Raw genomic sequence first — 15,332 nt, forward strand, 5'->3', positions numbered from 1 at the left:
AGCAAATACTCATTTCCTAGGGCTGTATGACAAATTATCACTGGAGTGCTTACCTAATAGATCGTGGGTGGTTATCTAATAAATCACTAAACAGGAGGTATCTTTCAACAACAATTTATTCTCATACAGTTCTGGAGGCTAGACGTTTGAAATCAAGGTGTCAGCAGATTGGTTCCTATAGGAAACTCTAAGGGAGGCTTTTCTGTGCCACTCAAAACATTAGGTAGTTGCTAATAATCTTTGGTGGTAATTTGTTGGCCTACAAATACAACTATAACCTCTGTGTCTGTCTTCACAAGGTATTCTTCATATGTCCAAATACCTTCTTTAATTTTTTAAAGATTTTTTAAAAAATGTATGCATACATGAGCTGGGGTACAGGCCAGAGCCAGAGTGGGTGAGAGCTTTCACCACAGAGTGGGGAACAGAATAGGCAGACTGACTGAAATATGCTGAAGGGAGCAGTGTGCAAGACAGGAGACATCTGCTGTGACACATGTCACCTCCCTGGCCGGGGATGGAACTTGTGCCGCAGTGGCTGCAGACAGCTTGAGAGTGCTCAGACTTAACCTCCTTATACCAACAGAGAGGCCCTGAAATACCCTTTCTGTTACAAAAATATTAGTCATTGTATTAAAGCCCACTCTAGCATTAGCTCATCTTAACTTGATCCTATTTCCAAATCAGTTCATATCCATGGTTTTAGAGAGTGAGGACTTCAACATGTCTGGTGGACAAGATTCAACCCACAACTAAGTGTAAAACAAAATCAAACCTCTGGAGTAGGCATGAGAAAACCTGGCTGTTTAAACTGTACCACCTCATCCAGTTTCCCGGGCAAGTTCCTTGACCTCTTTAGATTTCTCAGTTCTGCTCTCTAAATCAATCCTGCCTTGCTAACTTCAGAGATGTCTTGGGAATACAATGAATTCATGTAAATAAGGTGTTTTCTCTACAGAAGACACATCTGCAAATGTAAAGGATTATTATGAATTCATTGCAGATTGCATTGCCTTTTCCTTAACTCTCCAACCACTTAATGAGTAAGAGTTTAATTACACACCTTCCTTCACTTATGGTTTGAGATAAAAGTACAATAGCAATCTGCAGCAATGGAGAGCAGTATGGCAGATCCTTATTCTGCAGGCCTTTTACTCACACCAAAACACATAGCAGTCTGTAGGTGAAAACAGCGGGTGGAAAGCAATTAAAAGACAAATGAGCAGGCTAATGTTTTCTGCAAGGACTTCAGTACAAGTGTCTAGTGGCAGGGGTTCTCTTCTCTCTGTCTGTGGCCCATAACATTACTTGCTTCCATGACAATGTCCTAATAATGTATTTGCATTTTCTTTGATGACTTTTCTGGATTAGAGACATAGCCAACTACAAAATTAGCTGAAGAAGTCATTTTCCTGGCTGACTGTTGTGCCATATCCTGGTGTCTATCACACTATAAAATTAGCTAAAGTGTTTATCACACACAAAACAGAATCATTATGCAGACAGGGGGAAAAAATGAAAATCTAAATTTAAAAAGAAAAAAATGCCAAGCCTCCTTTGCTCTTTTTAGGAGGCCTGAAGCTCCAGTGGTGATAAGTAAGCTTCTCAGGCCACCACTAGGACTTTGAAGATCTATAAAATGGTCATACTATTGGAAATGCCAAAAAGAGGTTTCATGGGGTAACAACTTGGGAACTGTAGTTACACATCCACTTAAGTGTTACTGATGACCAGTGATAAATCTTGTTGACCCTGGACCTCAGTAGCTCGCTGACCCAGGAGAAATCCCAGAAGGGAAAAATAGCACCAGCAAAAACAAAGAGGATCTCAGAAAGCCGTTCCCAATCTACTCTGCAAACCAAATTCTCAATTTTTCACTGCTGCCTCTCTCTACTTTCTTATACCTGCAGCAAAATGTCAAATCACACAGCAGTTAATAAACAAAACTTTATTTTCCTTTGATACAAAAATTAAATAGCAAAGTTTATGTTTTTATACAGTGATAAATTAGAAATTTACAGTACAGACATCAATGTAGACATACTTTTGTACATCTTTAAAAGCAAGGTCCATTTCCTTTGAAATTCAGCAATTTACTCAGGGCATGTGTTGCAGAAGTTTGCCTGGTACCTCTACGTGGAACATCTGAAAGTTCCCCCATGTTAGCCTCAAGGTGGCTGGAGCTGTGGAGCAGCTCAAGGATCCAAGAAAGAGCCACCGAATACCAGCCAGGCAACTGCACCAGCAGGTTTACCTTGTCCTGTAACACCATTGCTATGTAGTCCACATTTCTCTCAAAGAACTCAAGGGGCCTTCAGCCTCAGACCCTCTAAAGTCTCACGGCATCCCTGGGAGGTAGGAAAAATTTCAGAGCCACCTACAGGTAGACTGGCAGACAGCTAGAGAGCAGCCTCCACTTCCAAAATCCACAAGCAAGTGGGACCAGGGCCACAAGCAGGATGTGGAAAGGGTCCAAGCGAGGAGAGAGGCTGGACTCAGCCTTCGGGGCGGAGCTGCTCTGGCCCATCCAGAAGCCTCCCGATGCCAGCCGTCAGGTACTGAATGTCATGGGAGTCAGGGAGATACAGAGCTTGGTGGACATGTCTCAATAGGACCCAAAATGCCTTGGTAAACAGTGAGAATTTGCTGGTGCTGAGAAGAAGAATGGAAGTGGGGTAAGTTAGAACCAGAAACAGGCAACTACAGCCACCTGATATGCCAAGGGGAAGAGGCCTCTTGTGGGTTCCAGGTTCGCATCCCTCCTGGTACTCTGATGTGCAGTGAGGGCAAATGTGCATGGCACACTTCTTAAGGAGTAACAGAGGGCATAGATCAGGTTAGCATGAAGGAAAATTCATTATTCAAGGCTCTGGGATCTGATCCCTGGTAGGAATAAAACACCCTCCTCGTTTTCCAATATCTGCTCGCTAAGACCAGAGGGAAAATGATAACAAGGGTCGCTTGCCAGACAGCATGCACAATGCAGACAGGGACACTGAACTCAACACAATAAAAGGAACCAGAAGAACTGCCAGTCCAGTGCTGTGACATAATTGGCTGGGAAAGAACTCTCCAATCTGCTTTATAATGTAAGTAAATCAAATGCAAATGGATCCTGAAGGTTGCTTCCAAAGTCTGTGTTCTGAGGAGCTCCTTCCTAACTATAGCTATGGCCCGCTTACCAGAAGCCAGAGACTGCACCTCCCTAGTGAGCTCCCTTTCAATTCAGTCTGCCTCCTGGGGGCTCAGTTCCTTTGTGTCCTCAGGTCCCAGCCTGGTTCCCAAAACAATCAGCATTGGATTCAGTGACCAACAGGCTAAGGGAAACCAGTGGGACAGAGCCACAGGTGCTGGTAAGTCACAGCTCAGAACCCAGATACAGAAATATCCTGGCCTTTGGATTGAGGCCTGCTGGTGAAGGGGCACCCAGAAAAGAGATGGTCAGAGAGATTCTAGGGGAAATAAAAGGTGTCATCCTTCTCTGGTTTCAGGACCCCGAGTAAGCTGCCAATTCAAAAGCAGTCTCAGAGACCAGGAAACTGTCTACATAGAGGAAAATAGATAGGAATCAACCAAGTAGCCCAACCAGATGATTCTGGCCGGTTCCACTGTAGCCCGTGTTCCTGCCAAGGCCTGGTCTTTGTGAAGGAGGAGGGAGCTTGCCAGAGAGGAGGCTGGACAAGATATGCCATTAGGCCTTGTTGAATAAAATCTCTGGAAGCCAAGGGATTTTTTTTTTTTTTAATGAAGGTAAGATCATAGTTCTTCAAGATTTCTAAGAAAGAAACCCCTAACTTCCTTGAGGAAGATGATGTCTTTAAATTTACTTGCCACGTCACAGCAAACACCCAAGCCCTGAACTGTACCAAGACATTTTAATGTGGAAGCTCACATCCTTAGAGACATTTTTCATTGTCTTCCAAGGGATTTTCCACAGAAATGCTCCTGAAGGAGAGTTGGTACTTTTCTGTCAAAACCCTTATCATTGACTTGGAGAGAACCCTGGGAGGGGATGAGAGAAGCAGTGAAGATATAGAAAGACCCAGAAGAGGTGTATGGGATGAACACAGTGAAAAGATGGGAATTCAGAGCTCCCTGCACCTTCCCAAAGCCAAAAGCAAAGTCGACATGTCCAACAGCCCCCAGTCTGGGTCAGTTAGAAGAACTGAAAGCACCTCACACAGAACTTTTCACATAGCTGGCACTCAACAAGTGATAACTGATAATTTTGACTTTTTTAAAAAACAAATGTCACCTTAAGAGGTGATGCTTCAAGGTCACTGGTAACTGTGAGACACAAAGCTCCTTCCTGAAATTGTCAACTATCTCCATTGTCTATAGTATGAAAGGAAAGGCCTAGAAGCTGGTGACATTGCTAAAGCTACCAATCCAGTCTGCCCCACGAGCCAATTCTGTTCAGATACACTGTTCCCTGAGAAGGCAAGAAATTTGTGAAGAGATAGGTCAAAACCGAGGAAGTTGTCAGGGCACAGACTCTAAAACTTAGGCATCCAGGTTCACACAAGTATTCTCAGTGCTATTATTATTATTTCTTCATTCACAAATACAAAGAACTTATGCTGGGCCTGGCCCTGCGCTAGGTGCTGCTTTGGCCATATGATGGCTAAAACATGCCAAAGAAAATGGCGTCAAAACCCCCTACACTCCAATAGGAAGGCCAGTACCCCTGCTCAGTCCTTCCCTTTCTGAAGCCATCATTTCTGTGTAAGTCCTAAGACAATAGGGTGGCGCATGCACATGCGCATGCGTAAGGGGAGGCCCTGCCACTGTCAGCTCTGGCAACTGTCTGCGACAGCACGACTTCACATTTTACCTGTCATAGGTAAGGTAGAGTCAGGTGGAGTTCCACTGGTCTTTCTGGGGCTCATTTCTCATGCTCCTGGAGCCTGAGAGAGTCTGGCCAAGGTCCTGAGGCTCAGTACACAGAGCAGGAGTCACCCAACCCATTCAGCATCTGTCTCAAAAGCCCAAGACTTTCCCTTCCAAAACATGCAACAAATCTCGTGCATCTTCATCTCAGAACCATGCAATGACAGAGAAAAAAGGGAAAATGTCAAACCATTATTGTAAAACTCAAACCAAAGAGAGAGACACTTATTTCTAAAACTTGACCACCTATTTGGAATTTTAGCCCCTCGAAGTGTTTTTCCATGAAGAGGTGTGATAAAAGGGCTTCTCTGTGTGTTTTTAAAGGGGGGGGAGGGGGTGACATGAATAAATAAATAAATGAGTCATTCCAAAGTAGTTGCTGAAGCAAAAACAGGTATGAGTTACAAGGCGGAATAACCTGTGACATCGCCACCAATCTGTCCTAGAGATTGGTGACTAGAAGGCCTAAAACAGGTTAAGAGAAAGGCTGGTTGTGATTTTTCAAGGACCTGCAACTTTTGAGAGAATGCTAAGGGGGTACCCCCTTGTGAGGAACGTAGAATATAAATTTTTAAAGCTTTGGATACCTCTGCGAAAGGCAATTAAGACCTGTGCTATTAGAATTTGCAGTTCATTTCATACGGTCTACACTTTATTCCCTCCTACCCAGTCATGCTCCTGGCTGGCATTCTGGCGATTCATTAAGCACCATATAAATACACCAGGCCACACTGCCTCCAGTGAAATCTTATATAAGGAGGCTTTGCCAATTACTAGGAAACAATTATGCACCAAGTAGCTGGATTAGCTGTCCTTAGTTCCCTCCACAAAACTGAAAAAGCCTCCATTGTGGTAAGTAAACCAGACTCTTGATAACATTCTTATGCTAAAGTAAAAAGGCACTATCATTCCAAGAATGCAAGTTGACCATAGTTTTAAAGTCAGTTGAGTACACTATGTCATGGTCCAAGAATGTGCTTTTAATTGTAATTGACACACACAAATTACACAGCTAATCTGTGTGAATGCAAAGTTGCCAACAAATTTAACATTTTAGTCTTCCAGACTGGCGTCTGCATAGATGCAATCACACAAAGTAAAATATATTAAGTCCCCACTGCTCAATGCAATAGGTCTCTGGGGTCAGGAAGGTAAGTCTACTTGGTAAATCTCTTTTTCCTCTGAATTAAGTGATTGTCAGAAAATGAAATCACCTTTCCTTTCCCCTCATCAGACATGCGGCAGTGCAAAGATCTCTATAAAAATACTTATTTTGAGACATGAACGTAAAATGAAAAAACAGCAGCCACCTAGAACAGAGACGTTGAAATTTAAGAGAGAGAAGAAAATCCATTGGACACCTTATGTGTGTCTGCACAGTTCTTTTGTTTGTTCAAACAATTCTGTTTTATGACAAAGGCACTGAAAGATCTGACACCATGTCTTGGGAAAGCAATCCACAAGTTCTAAACAGCAGACAGTGCACCCCAGAAAATGTTTATGTTAGCTCGGCCAAACTATAAAAGTCTTGTAACACTTCTCTGAACCCAGTGCATTTCCAGTGTTTATAGATCACTTTGCTATCTGAAAGACCCAGTTAGTATTTAAAATGTTTAAAGGGTTAAAAAAGTTAATCTGTTTCCCTGCAAACTGCCAGCTCACAGCTCCAAACCCACCAAGCAGGGAAAAGCAGAGTCGTCCCAGCTTCCTGGAATCTAAGCAGGACCTGACCATCCAAGCTGCGACCTGCTAAAGTGATCAACATTTTGATTTTTCACAGCTTTGAAAGCCTCTAACTGGCTTTTCCATTTTGGGTCATTCCAAAGTCTGCAGTAAAATCATTAGTTTTATGATGCTGGGTTGGAAAAGGGAGTAGGGGTGAGTGGCAGTAGGTTATAAGGGACACCTAAATGTTGCTGGTCTGTTCAAACTGAGATTCACTGCATAAAACTTTAGTAGCACTTGCACTGAAATGCTGGCATTGCCCCCATGGAAATGAGGAGGCTGGCTGGCCTTATACCACAGTTTCATTGCCTTTCCCAGGCTTCACCCAACCATTCCCTCTCTTTTCTCTCTTTACCTTCCCAGAATTCACCAATCTGTTGGAACACTTCTGCCATGTATGAAGAGTTTTGGCAGACCAAATCCACATGCCTGATGTGATGCCCACCAGCAAAGACATAAAAATTTTCAACATCTCAACTGCTAAATTGGAGTCATCTGCGGAATACCGGAAGAGTGCCCAGTTGGAGATTTCATAGAAATAACAAGCAATCACACAGGTTGCAGGAACGGTGTATAGGACTGAGAAGACCCCGATTTTGACCATCAGCCTCTCCAACTTGTCCGTCTTTGTCCCATCCTTCTGCAGATTGGACCGAATTTTGAATAAGGCCACCAAACCTGCAGCGATGAACAAAGTTCCAATCACCAAGTAAGTGAAGAGGGGAGCCACCACAAAGCCTGTGAGGGCATCAAGGTTTTGGTTCCCCACATAGCACAAGCCTGTCAGTTCATCTGCATCAACCAGTCTCATAATCAGGATGACAATGGTCTTTACTGCAGGGATGGCCCAGGCTGCAATGTGGAAATAAGAGCTGTGCATTTCAATGGCTTCATGACCCCATTTGAGTCCCGCTGCCAGAAGCCAAGTGAGTGTCAGAATAACCCACCAGATGGAGCTAGCCATTCCAAAAAAGTACATCAGCAAGAAAATTATTGCACATCCTGTGTTCTTAAGTCCTTCTTGGATGAGAACAGGTTCTGCTGCCTCTTCAAAATCACAGGATATCCTCTCCCGGCCTACAGTCAGCCTGACAATATAAGCAATGCTATAAATATTATAGCACATACTGAGAAAAATGATGGGGCGCTCTGGGTAGGAAAACCTGGAAGAGTCGATCAGGAAGGTGAGCACGGTGAAGGCAGTGGAGATGAAGCAGAGGCTGGCCCACACGGCCATCCAGATGTCAGTGAACTCCTTGGCTGAGCGACTGTAAAGGCCAGCGTCATAACCGCACTTGAGAACACAGTTCAGGCTCCGTTTGACCCAGATGTACTGATCGGAATTGGTCCCCACAGAGTGGCATTCTTCCCCAGGCTGGATGGGGGTTTTGTGCGGGAGTGGCACCTCCTCGTCACCTGGCCCTTCCATACACATGTGATTGTGGTCATTCTGTGGTGGGAATTTGCTGCAGTTTAGGCTCTCTGGCCAGACAAACCCAAATTCCTTGAGCACAGGCTCACAGCGTCTCTTGACTGAAAGACACATGCCACCGCAGGGGCCGATGGGGATGTTGATCTTCTCGGTGCACATTGGCACGTACACCGAACAAAGGAAGAACTGTAAAAGTAAAAAAATGAAGAAAACAGTGACTTGGAAGTTTGACCAAACACATTAAGCTAGGTTAAATGCTCCCAGGCACCAAACATGTCTACTTTTACCTCAGCCTATAGGGACTCTAACCATTTCATCTGACCTCGAAGTAGGGCACCTAATAATCTATCGCTTACACGTTTTCCTTCTCTGATTCCAATTATCCTTTCCAGGCGAACATAGTACATAAATAAAAAGAGTCTTCAAATTATATACCTCCCTTTGGAATAATATTTAAGTAAATCAACCTTAAAAAACTTTCATTGTCCTTCCCCTTTCAGCTACTATTTGAAGGAAATGAACAGTTAATCAAATGACTCAGTCATTTCAGTGATGGAGTGACATATATTTAACCCCCTTGCTTTATTGCCATAAAAATAAATGGCAAAAAAAATGCAGATCCAGTCATTTGCCTGTTATTCCCTCTCCTCAATTTTCTCCTGTTAACATTCCTCTTAATTTATCTCTTGAAATTATTATTTTTTTCATCATTACCATGTTGAGATAGAAAATGTCCTAACTGAAACACAGTTAGACTCCGGGCTAGGATGCAGGTCAAAGTCTTTGGTCACCAGGGTTGGGTTTGGCTGGGTTTTTTCAATGAATAATCATGAAGCACAATAGGAAATTATAAATGTTAAGTCCCTGAAACTGCAATAGCAGCAGGGGAGAGTCCAGTTGCTGTTCTCAATTCCTTCAGCATTGATAAACAGTCTGCTTGGCTCCTTACAGATGTTGTCTATGAAGTCTAGGGTTACAAGTAACTATTTTCCAGCATGTAAAGGGATCCAGTCCTGTCCTTCAAAACAGCCTGGCTGCTTCCCCAGGATACATGTAATTAAAAATATATATCCCTGCAAAAGTTGTTTCTCCAACAAAATTGCCACTGATGTCAGGATATGTACTGTTTCCAAACTGAGAGCTAGAGGATCATTTCTTAAGTTTTTATAACCTAGTTCTAAAGTTCTGAAACTTCCAAAGGGACATTTCAATGAGCAACAGATCTAATCCCAACCATCTTTCTGAAACCACAATCCAACTTTGAAAATGACTTATGTAAAAACATGCACCTTGTAACTAAGCTGCCTGCCTGTTTCTTATCTCTCAGAAATTACAACCAGAACTATGGATTTCTGAAGCTTTTGGTCTAGATGACTATTGTCTTTTCCCAATTTCACTCATTTCTAAATTTCTAAATATCATTCATTGCCTCACCAACTAAAACATACCAGCGTTAACATTTTAAAAATGTTTCCTTTCAGTTCATTTTCTCCCCCTAGTGAATGGTTGTTGATTTTGAAGATAATTACCCAGTATATGCATTTTTTTCTTCTTTTCTGTATCATTATATAAGCTTTAAAAATTTTAATCACTGAAAAAAAAAAACTTTCCTGGAGTTTGACGATACATCCTGCTTTTCCCAAGCTATGCTTTCTTTTACCTCCAAGCACTAAACCTGCTCTGAACTCTTAGATTAAGAACTCCAGCCAACCCAACCTTTCGTTCCTTTGACCTCTAAAATCATATGGGACGACACGAAAGGGGACCATTAAGCAGAAAACCGTGTAGTGGTGTATCATTTCACAGCCCACCAAAACTAAGAAGAGAAAGGATGTTGGTAGAAGAGGTTCCCGGGTCCATAGCTCTCCCCTCAATCCTTAACTGCAGCTGGCAGCCCAGCCGGGTACTTAGTTGCCCACCGAAGAGGGGCGGCCGGAATTTTTGGCAAAGGTAACCCTCAACTCTGCTGAAGTTAGGGGCTTGGCCAGAGTTGGGTGGGTAGGGGAGAAAAACGGAAGGGCGGGGTGTAAGGGTGGGTTCTTTCGCAGGAGATGACTTATACAACGTGCTGGTTTCTAGTCTCTTCGAAGGGACAGAAAAGTGGGGTGGGAGGTGGAAATCGCGTTTCCAGGGTAGGTACACCCTTGAGATTAGAGGGGTCAAGGGGCTCGACTTGGCCAGGGCTACAGGGAGTTAGCTGGGGGGCGTCTGTGCCCAAGGGGTCCCGCCAGGGGTGGGGGTAGGGGTGCGCCCACCTGCAGCTGGCTGGAGCAGCCGTACTGGATGAGCGGCGTGAAAGTTGTCAACTGCAGTTCGGCGTCCGTCTGCAGCTCGTGCCCCACCAGGTTGGGCATCTTGGTCACGTTGTAGCCCAGGTTCTGGCACATGGAGATGCGGATGGGGTCACAGCGGCGCTCCTCCTCGTCCCCGAAGCCCCGCGCCGGCCCCAGTAACAGCAGTAAGGGCAGCAGCAGTAGCCACGGATTGCGCCCGGCGCCCCCGGGCGCCCCTAGGACGCTCGGCCCCGCGCCCCGCCAGGCCATAGCCATAGCCGGGGGCAGCAGCGGCTGCTCCGGCAGACACCCCCAGTTTGCACGAGCTCCGGGAAACGGAGTGTGATAAGGCGCCAAGGGCGGCGAGGGGGCAGCGGCCGGCTCACCCGCAGCTGCGAGCGCCTGTCTGGGATATCAGACGTCCTGGGGGGGCGCCGAAGGGTAGGCTGAGAGGGTCATGGCTGCGGGCGGCCAGCCCCCGCTCGGCGCCTGTTGCGTCCGCTCGGCGTCTCCGCAAAGCCCGCCAGCTTCCAGCGCCGCGCACTCTCGCCACCCGAACCCTGCGCAGCCCTGGAGGTTCGCTGGGCGGTGGCGGGGCTGGACGGACAGCGCGTTTCTCCAATGGCATGGCGCCGTGAGCTACGAGGGGCGGCGCCGTTCTCCCGCTGCAGGGTCAGGCCGCCGCCAGCCAGCCGCCTCCGCCACCCCCCTCCCTACCTCTTCCCAGCGCCCCGCCCCGCTTCCCCGCTCCACTCTCCTCCCACTCCGACAGCCCAGCTCCGGGGCCAGGCGGGGATGGAGCCGACCGCTCCTGCCCTCGTCAACCTGCCCCCACTTCTCCCAGGTGAGACGGGCTCCGGGGTCTGTCGGCCCCCTTCCCTTTCCTTCTTCCGGCTGTCATCTCAGTCACCTCCCCATCGGGCAGAAAACGTACACAAAGAACACGGGATTCGGATTTACGGAGATTGTGGCTTTAAATCCTGTGTGACCTTGAGCAAATTGCCCAACCTCTCGCGTCAGTTTCCTCGTCCATAAAGAGACTTGGGAGGATTAAAGATCATGCAGAAACGCTAAGCACAGTGCCTGGTACTGCGCGAGCTCTCGGCTGTTTTCATTTCTAACCCACTCGGGTGGGAGCCCCGTCTCTCTCTTAGCGGGGGCACTCGGTCCGACCAGCTTCTAGGAGCTGCGGGTCTCCGTAAGAGTAGGGGAGGCCCCCCGGAGCAGTCTACCAGCCGACGGTCTCGCGCTCCGATTTCCTCACCGTATGAAATGAAATTCCACAGGGGGATTCGAAAGGAAATGAGACCGGGACGCTCCGTGCTTCTCGGCCCGCCGCCCTTCCTGTCTCGGGGACACGGTTTCTAAATAGGGTTGGGAGGGTGAGAGGGCGGGAGAGGAGCGACTTGACCTGTGTGCTGGGTGCTTGTGGGGGGGGGGGGAGTGGGGGTTGGGGAGATCAGGGAGGGTAAAGAAGGCGCACAACCCCCCAGAGATCGCCTCCCCCAAGCCTCTTGGCCATCCCTCCCCCATGCCTGCATCCTTTTCTCACAGGTCCTGCTTCTTGGGATCTGGGGATCATGCTACCCATGCTACTTTTCTCTCATTTCCAGCCTCCACCAGCACAACCCCAGTGCGAACACTCCCTTCGAACTTTGGGCGGTGGTGGTGGAGGGTCCCCCATCTCCCTGTTTTCTAGCAAATCTGGTCAGTGGAACCCTCAGCAGGTGCAGTCCTAAAATTTGTTTGACTATGGTCAAGGTACTGAGCCTGTCTGATGTTCAAATTGGCCATAGGTATAATCCAGAAATTTGCCTTCCTACTCAGTTGTTCTAACAGTTAAGTGAGAAAACGTCTGTCAAGCGCTTAGCGGTGTGTGGCGTATACTAAGTGCCGAATTACTTACTGCTGCGGTACAACCAACCTCCTGTTTACTAGTCTGGTGCCAAAGACATCTCCCTACTGAAACCAAGGTTCTGATCTAGTTAAACAACTTTCTACCCTCTTCCTGATATCTTTTGTCCAACCATTGTCTTTTTTTTCTGGAGGGCTTGCCCCCTCCCCACCAAGTTTAAACGCATGTTTGTATCTTTCCATTTCAGCCAAATCTGACATATGGCAGAGGCTTGATAAGCGTTGGAAGGATGCCTGCATAACCCCTGTGGTGCTTATATTTTGTCTTGTATATTTCATTTTCTTTTCTCATATTAACAACTAAGACTTGGCTGAGAGCAAGAATGGAATTCAGTTTTTCAATTTTGGCTCTGGACCTAGAACTGTATTGGCACATAGAAGCTGCATTAGCTCCAGTCATCAACATAACCTCCCAGGGAAGGAGGGTTCTTAATCCTTTAAAGAGATGAAGAAACTGTGGCTAGAACCAAAGCAATAGAAAATGATAGACCAACCAAATGAGTGTCAAAGAAGACCTTTCAAAGTTGGAGGGCAGGATTATCTCCCCAGGAGAATTCCCAACTGAAAATCTACATATTAAGCATATTAATGACTCTTTTTGTATGCCTGTGGTAAGTAATACACAAAACCATTGGCCTATAGGAATGAATAAATGATCAGTGAATCAAATCCTAGGAGTCCATAGCAGAGACAACTGTAACTCAATGTGATAAAAACACAGAGACAATTGTGGGTAAACTGAAGGTAGAGGTAGCTCAAAGAGGGGTGACCTGGGATTCTGTGCTTCTCAATAAAGCATGGGTAGTTTGGAAATGACACTTTGGGGTACTTGGGGATGCCGGGCGCGATATGCCCTTCTTTGTGCTGAAGGTATGTGAACATGGATTAATAAGTAATGTGCTCCATAAGGCCAAAGACAAGCAGATATCCCTTGCATAGGGTTGGAACACAACATCCTTAGAGCTGGGTGAAGGAATAACTATTATCAAATCAATAACACATGACTTACACAGAGCCCTTCCTCTGTGGCAGATCCTTTTACATGCTTTATATGCAATAGCTTGTTCATCTCTCACAACATCTTGGAAAATTTATGTTCTCAGAAGTTAGGCACTTTGTCCTAGATCACACGGTGACAGAGAAAGACATTTTTCCCTAAAGTCTATGCGTGGTATTGGGCTTGTAGAGGAAAGTCCTTCTCACTAAGCCTAATGCAGAGTTAAAGATGATCCAGACTTTTGTGATCCAGACTTCTTATTCCTACTTTCAGGATCTTCCCTTAGGCTGCTTGAAATGACTGTCTCCTTTAACAGCACTTGCAGAAGGCACATCCAGGCAGAAGCTTTTCCTGTCAACAGCTTTTCTTTCCCTCCCAGCATGGAACTCATCACAGGTATTTTCCAAAAAAAAAAAAATAAAAAGACAGGGGAATCACATTTCAGTGTGAATGTGAAAAGAAAACAAAGACCACAACTTAGAGCTTGAATGGCTGGAGCCCCTTAGCCTCCCTCTCACAGAGTGGTTTACACAGTTTTTAGTCTGTTCCCTATGACAGACATGGCATGTTTGTCTTTGTTGCAGAAAACACTTCCCTGAGGGAGTTCCAAGCAAGGGAAAACATCATCCACCCTATGTGATACAGAGTGACTCAGAGAAGGGTACAAGATAGGAATATATAAGTGGACCCTTCCATTTACCTGAAGGTCAGGCCATGGCTCCCTAATAATTCTGGCCTGAATATTTGGGCGGCCTAGTCAGTTTGGTCCCCTCTCTACATAGCAAAGATACAGCTACTTTGGAACTGCACCAAACATGGCTTCAGTGGAGCCATTGAGAAGCTGGAGGACTCTCCATTTACACAGAATGAAAGGCTGGGTTCTAATGAACTGCTGTTATGTGTTAATTTTTCAACCTGCACATTTTCTGCACTCGTAGATTCTTGTAATAGTTCTTAAATGAAAGGTTACATTGGAAGACTACCTTTTAGGTTAAAATCCAACACCTAGAGAGTTAGGAGGCCCTAATCTTTTCCCTCTTAAGGAAAACCTCTCATTTGCAGTTCTTTGCTAACTCAATTATGTGCGCAAGTAGTCACCCCAGAGCCTGCTTTTTATTTCCTGAGAAACAGTCTAACTAATCCATATTCAGTAGCTTCCAAGAAGAGTCTTATTCCAACCTCTCATGAAGCAACCAGCTTCTTTGAATCTGGACAGAATATTTAGAATTCACAAAGAACCATCTTGATAGAAAATGCAAGAAAGTAGCTGATTGTTACCTTGTTTGGTTTTTCAGGGGAAAATTCACTGGGGCTAACTGGAAGTTATACATATATAAAAGTTAGTGCCTTCGGGAGCTTACAGACACATTGGAGGAGATTAAGATATGAGACCCAGAGTGAAATATGCTTGTTTATAGTTAAGTACATTCTCTAGAGCTCCCTTTTTGGTTTTCTGGTTTTCTTTACAACACTCTGAAGTGAGCATTGTGCTCCTGGACACCAAAGAGCAACACTGAATTCTTTCAAAAGGTGCTTGTTGGGTGAATAAATGAATATTTCAAGCTATAAGTGCTCTAGTGCTTCAGAAAAAGAGAGCCTTCACCATGTGCTGGCTATAAGTGACTTCCAAATTACAACCTGACAGTTCTAGAGTCATGGTCAATTCCAGACTGTAAGCCATTCCTACTGGTCAGCCATGGCTTGTAACTTTCAGCCTCTTCCTGAACTTTGATGTTTTGCCAATCACGTATCTTCCTTTTCTATCTTACTGGTCCCATTCTTAAAGTGTTTTAGGTAGGAAAAAATGTCTTAGAGCCAAAGTGTTACTTGATTTGGAGGCCTGTATTTCTCTACTTCATGAACCAACTCAAGGCAGTTTTTATCACTGTTTATTGGCTAGTGGATTACTCATCTGATTTTTTGTCAGCTAGAGCTATTAAGTAGGAATTATATGTGTTTTAACACAGGTGGTCTTGTAGTGAAGGAGCTGTAGAGAGTCAAGCCAAAGATCTATACATTAGGAGATCACCTCTAACTGCTAAGTTTATAGAAATATTGGAATGTGAGCTTAGCTATGAGAGTTGTATCATTTTCCATGCTT

The 15,332-nt window shown here is 45.3% G+C and overlaps 1 protein-coding gene and 1 long non-coding RNA gene across 2 annotated transcripts; one reads left to right on the plus strand and one right to left on the minus strand.

Moving 5' to 3' along the window:
• Nucleotides 1-1,962: 1,962 nt before the first annotated feature.
• On the minus strand, nt 1,963-10,820 carry FZD4 (frizzled class receptor 4). Its single transcript, XM_004683275.2, has 2 exons — nt 10,303-10,820; nt 1,963-8,233 (listed from the first exon to the last, which is right to left on the minus strand). The coding sequence occupies exons 1-2, from the start codon at nt 10,594-10,596 to the stop codon at nt 6,905-6,907; spliced, it is 1,623 nt and encodes a 540-aa protein (XP_004683332.1). The 5' UTR covers nt 10,597-10,820; the 3' UTR covers nt 1,963-6,904.
• Nucleotides 10,821-11,076: 256 nt separating this feature from the next.
• On the plus strand, nt 11,077-14,570 carry LOC105853674. Its single transcript, XR_001145464.1, has 3 exons — nt 11,077-11,164; nt 13,505-13,627; nt 14,527-14,570. It is a non-coding gene; the product is annotated as an uncharacterized LOC105853674 (long non-coding RNA).
• The last annotated feature ends 762 nt before the right edge of the window (nt 14,571-15,332 follow it).

The sequence above is a fragment of the Condylura cristata genome, unplaced genomic scaffold (assembly GCF_000260355.1).
Source record: "Condylura cristata isolate star-nosed mole 26May11 unplaced genomic scaffold, ConCri1.0 scaffold00015, whole genome shotgun sequence".
Lineage (NCBI taxonomy): Eukaryota > Metazoa > Chordata > Mammalia > Eulipotyphla > Talpidae > Condylura > Condylura cristata.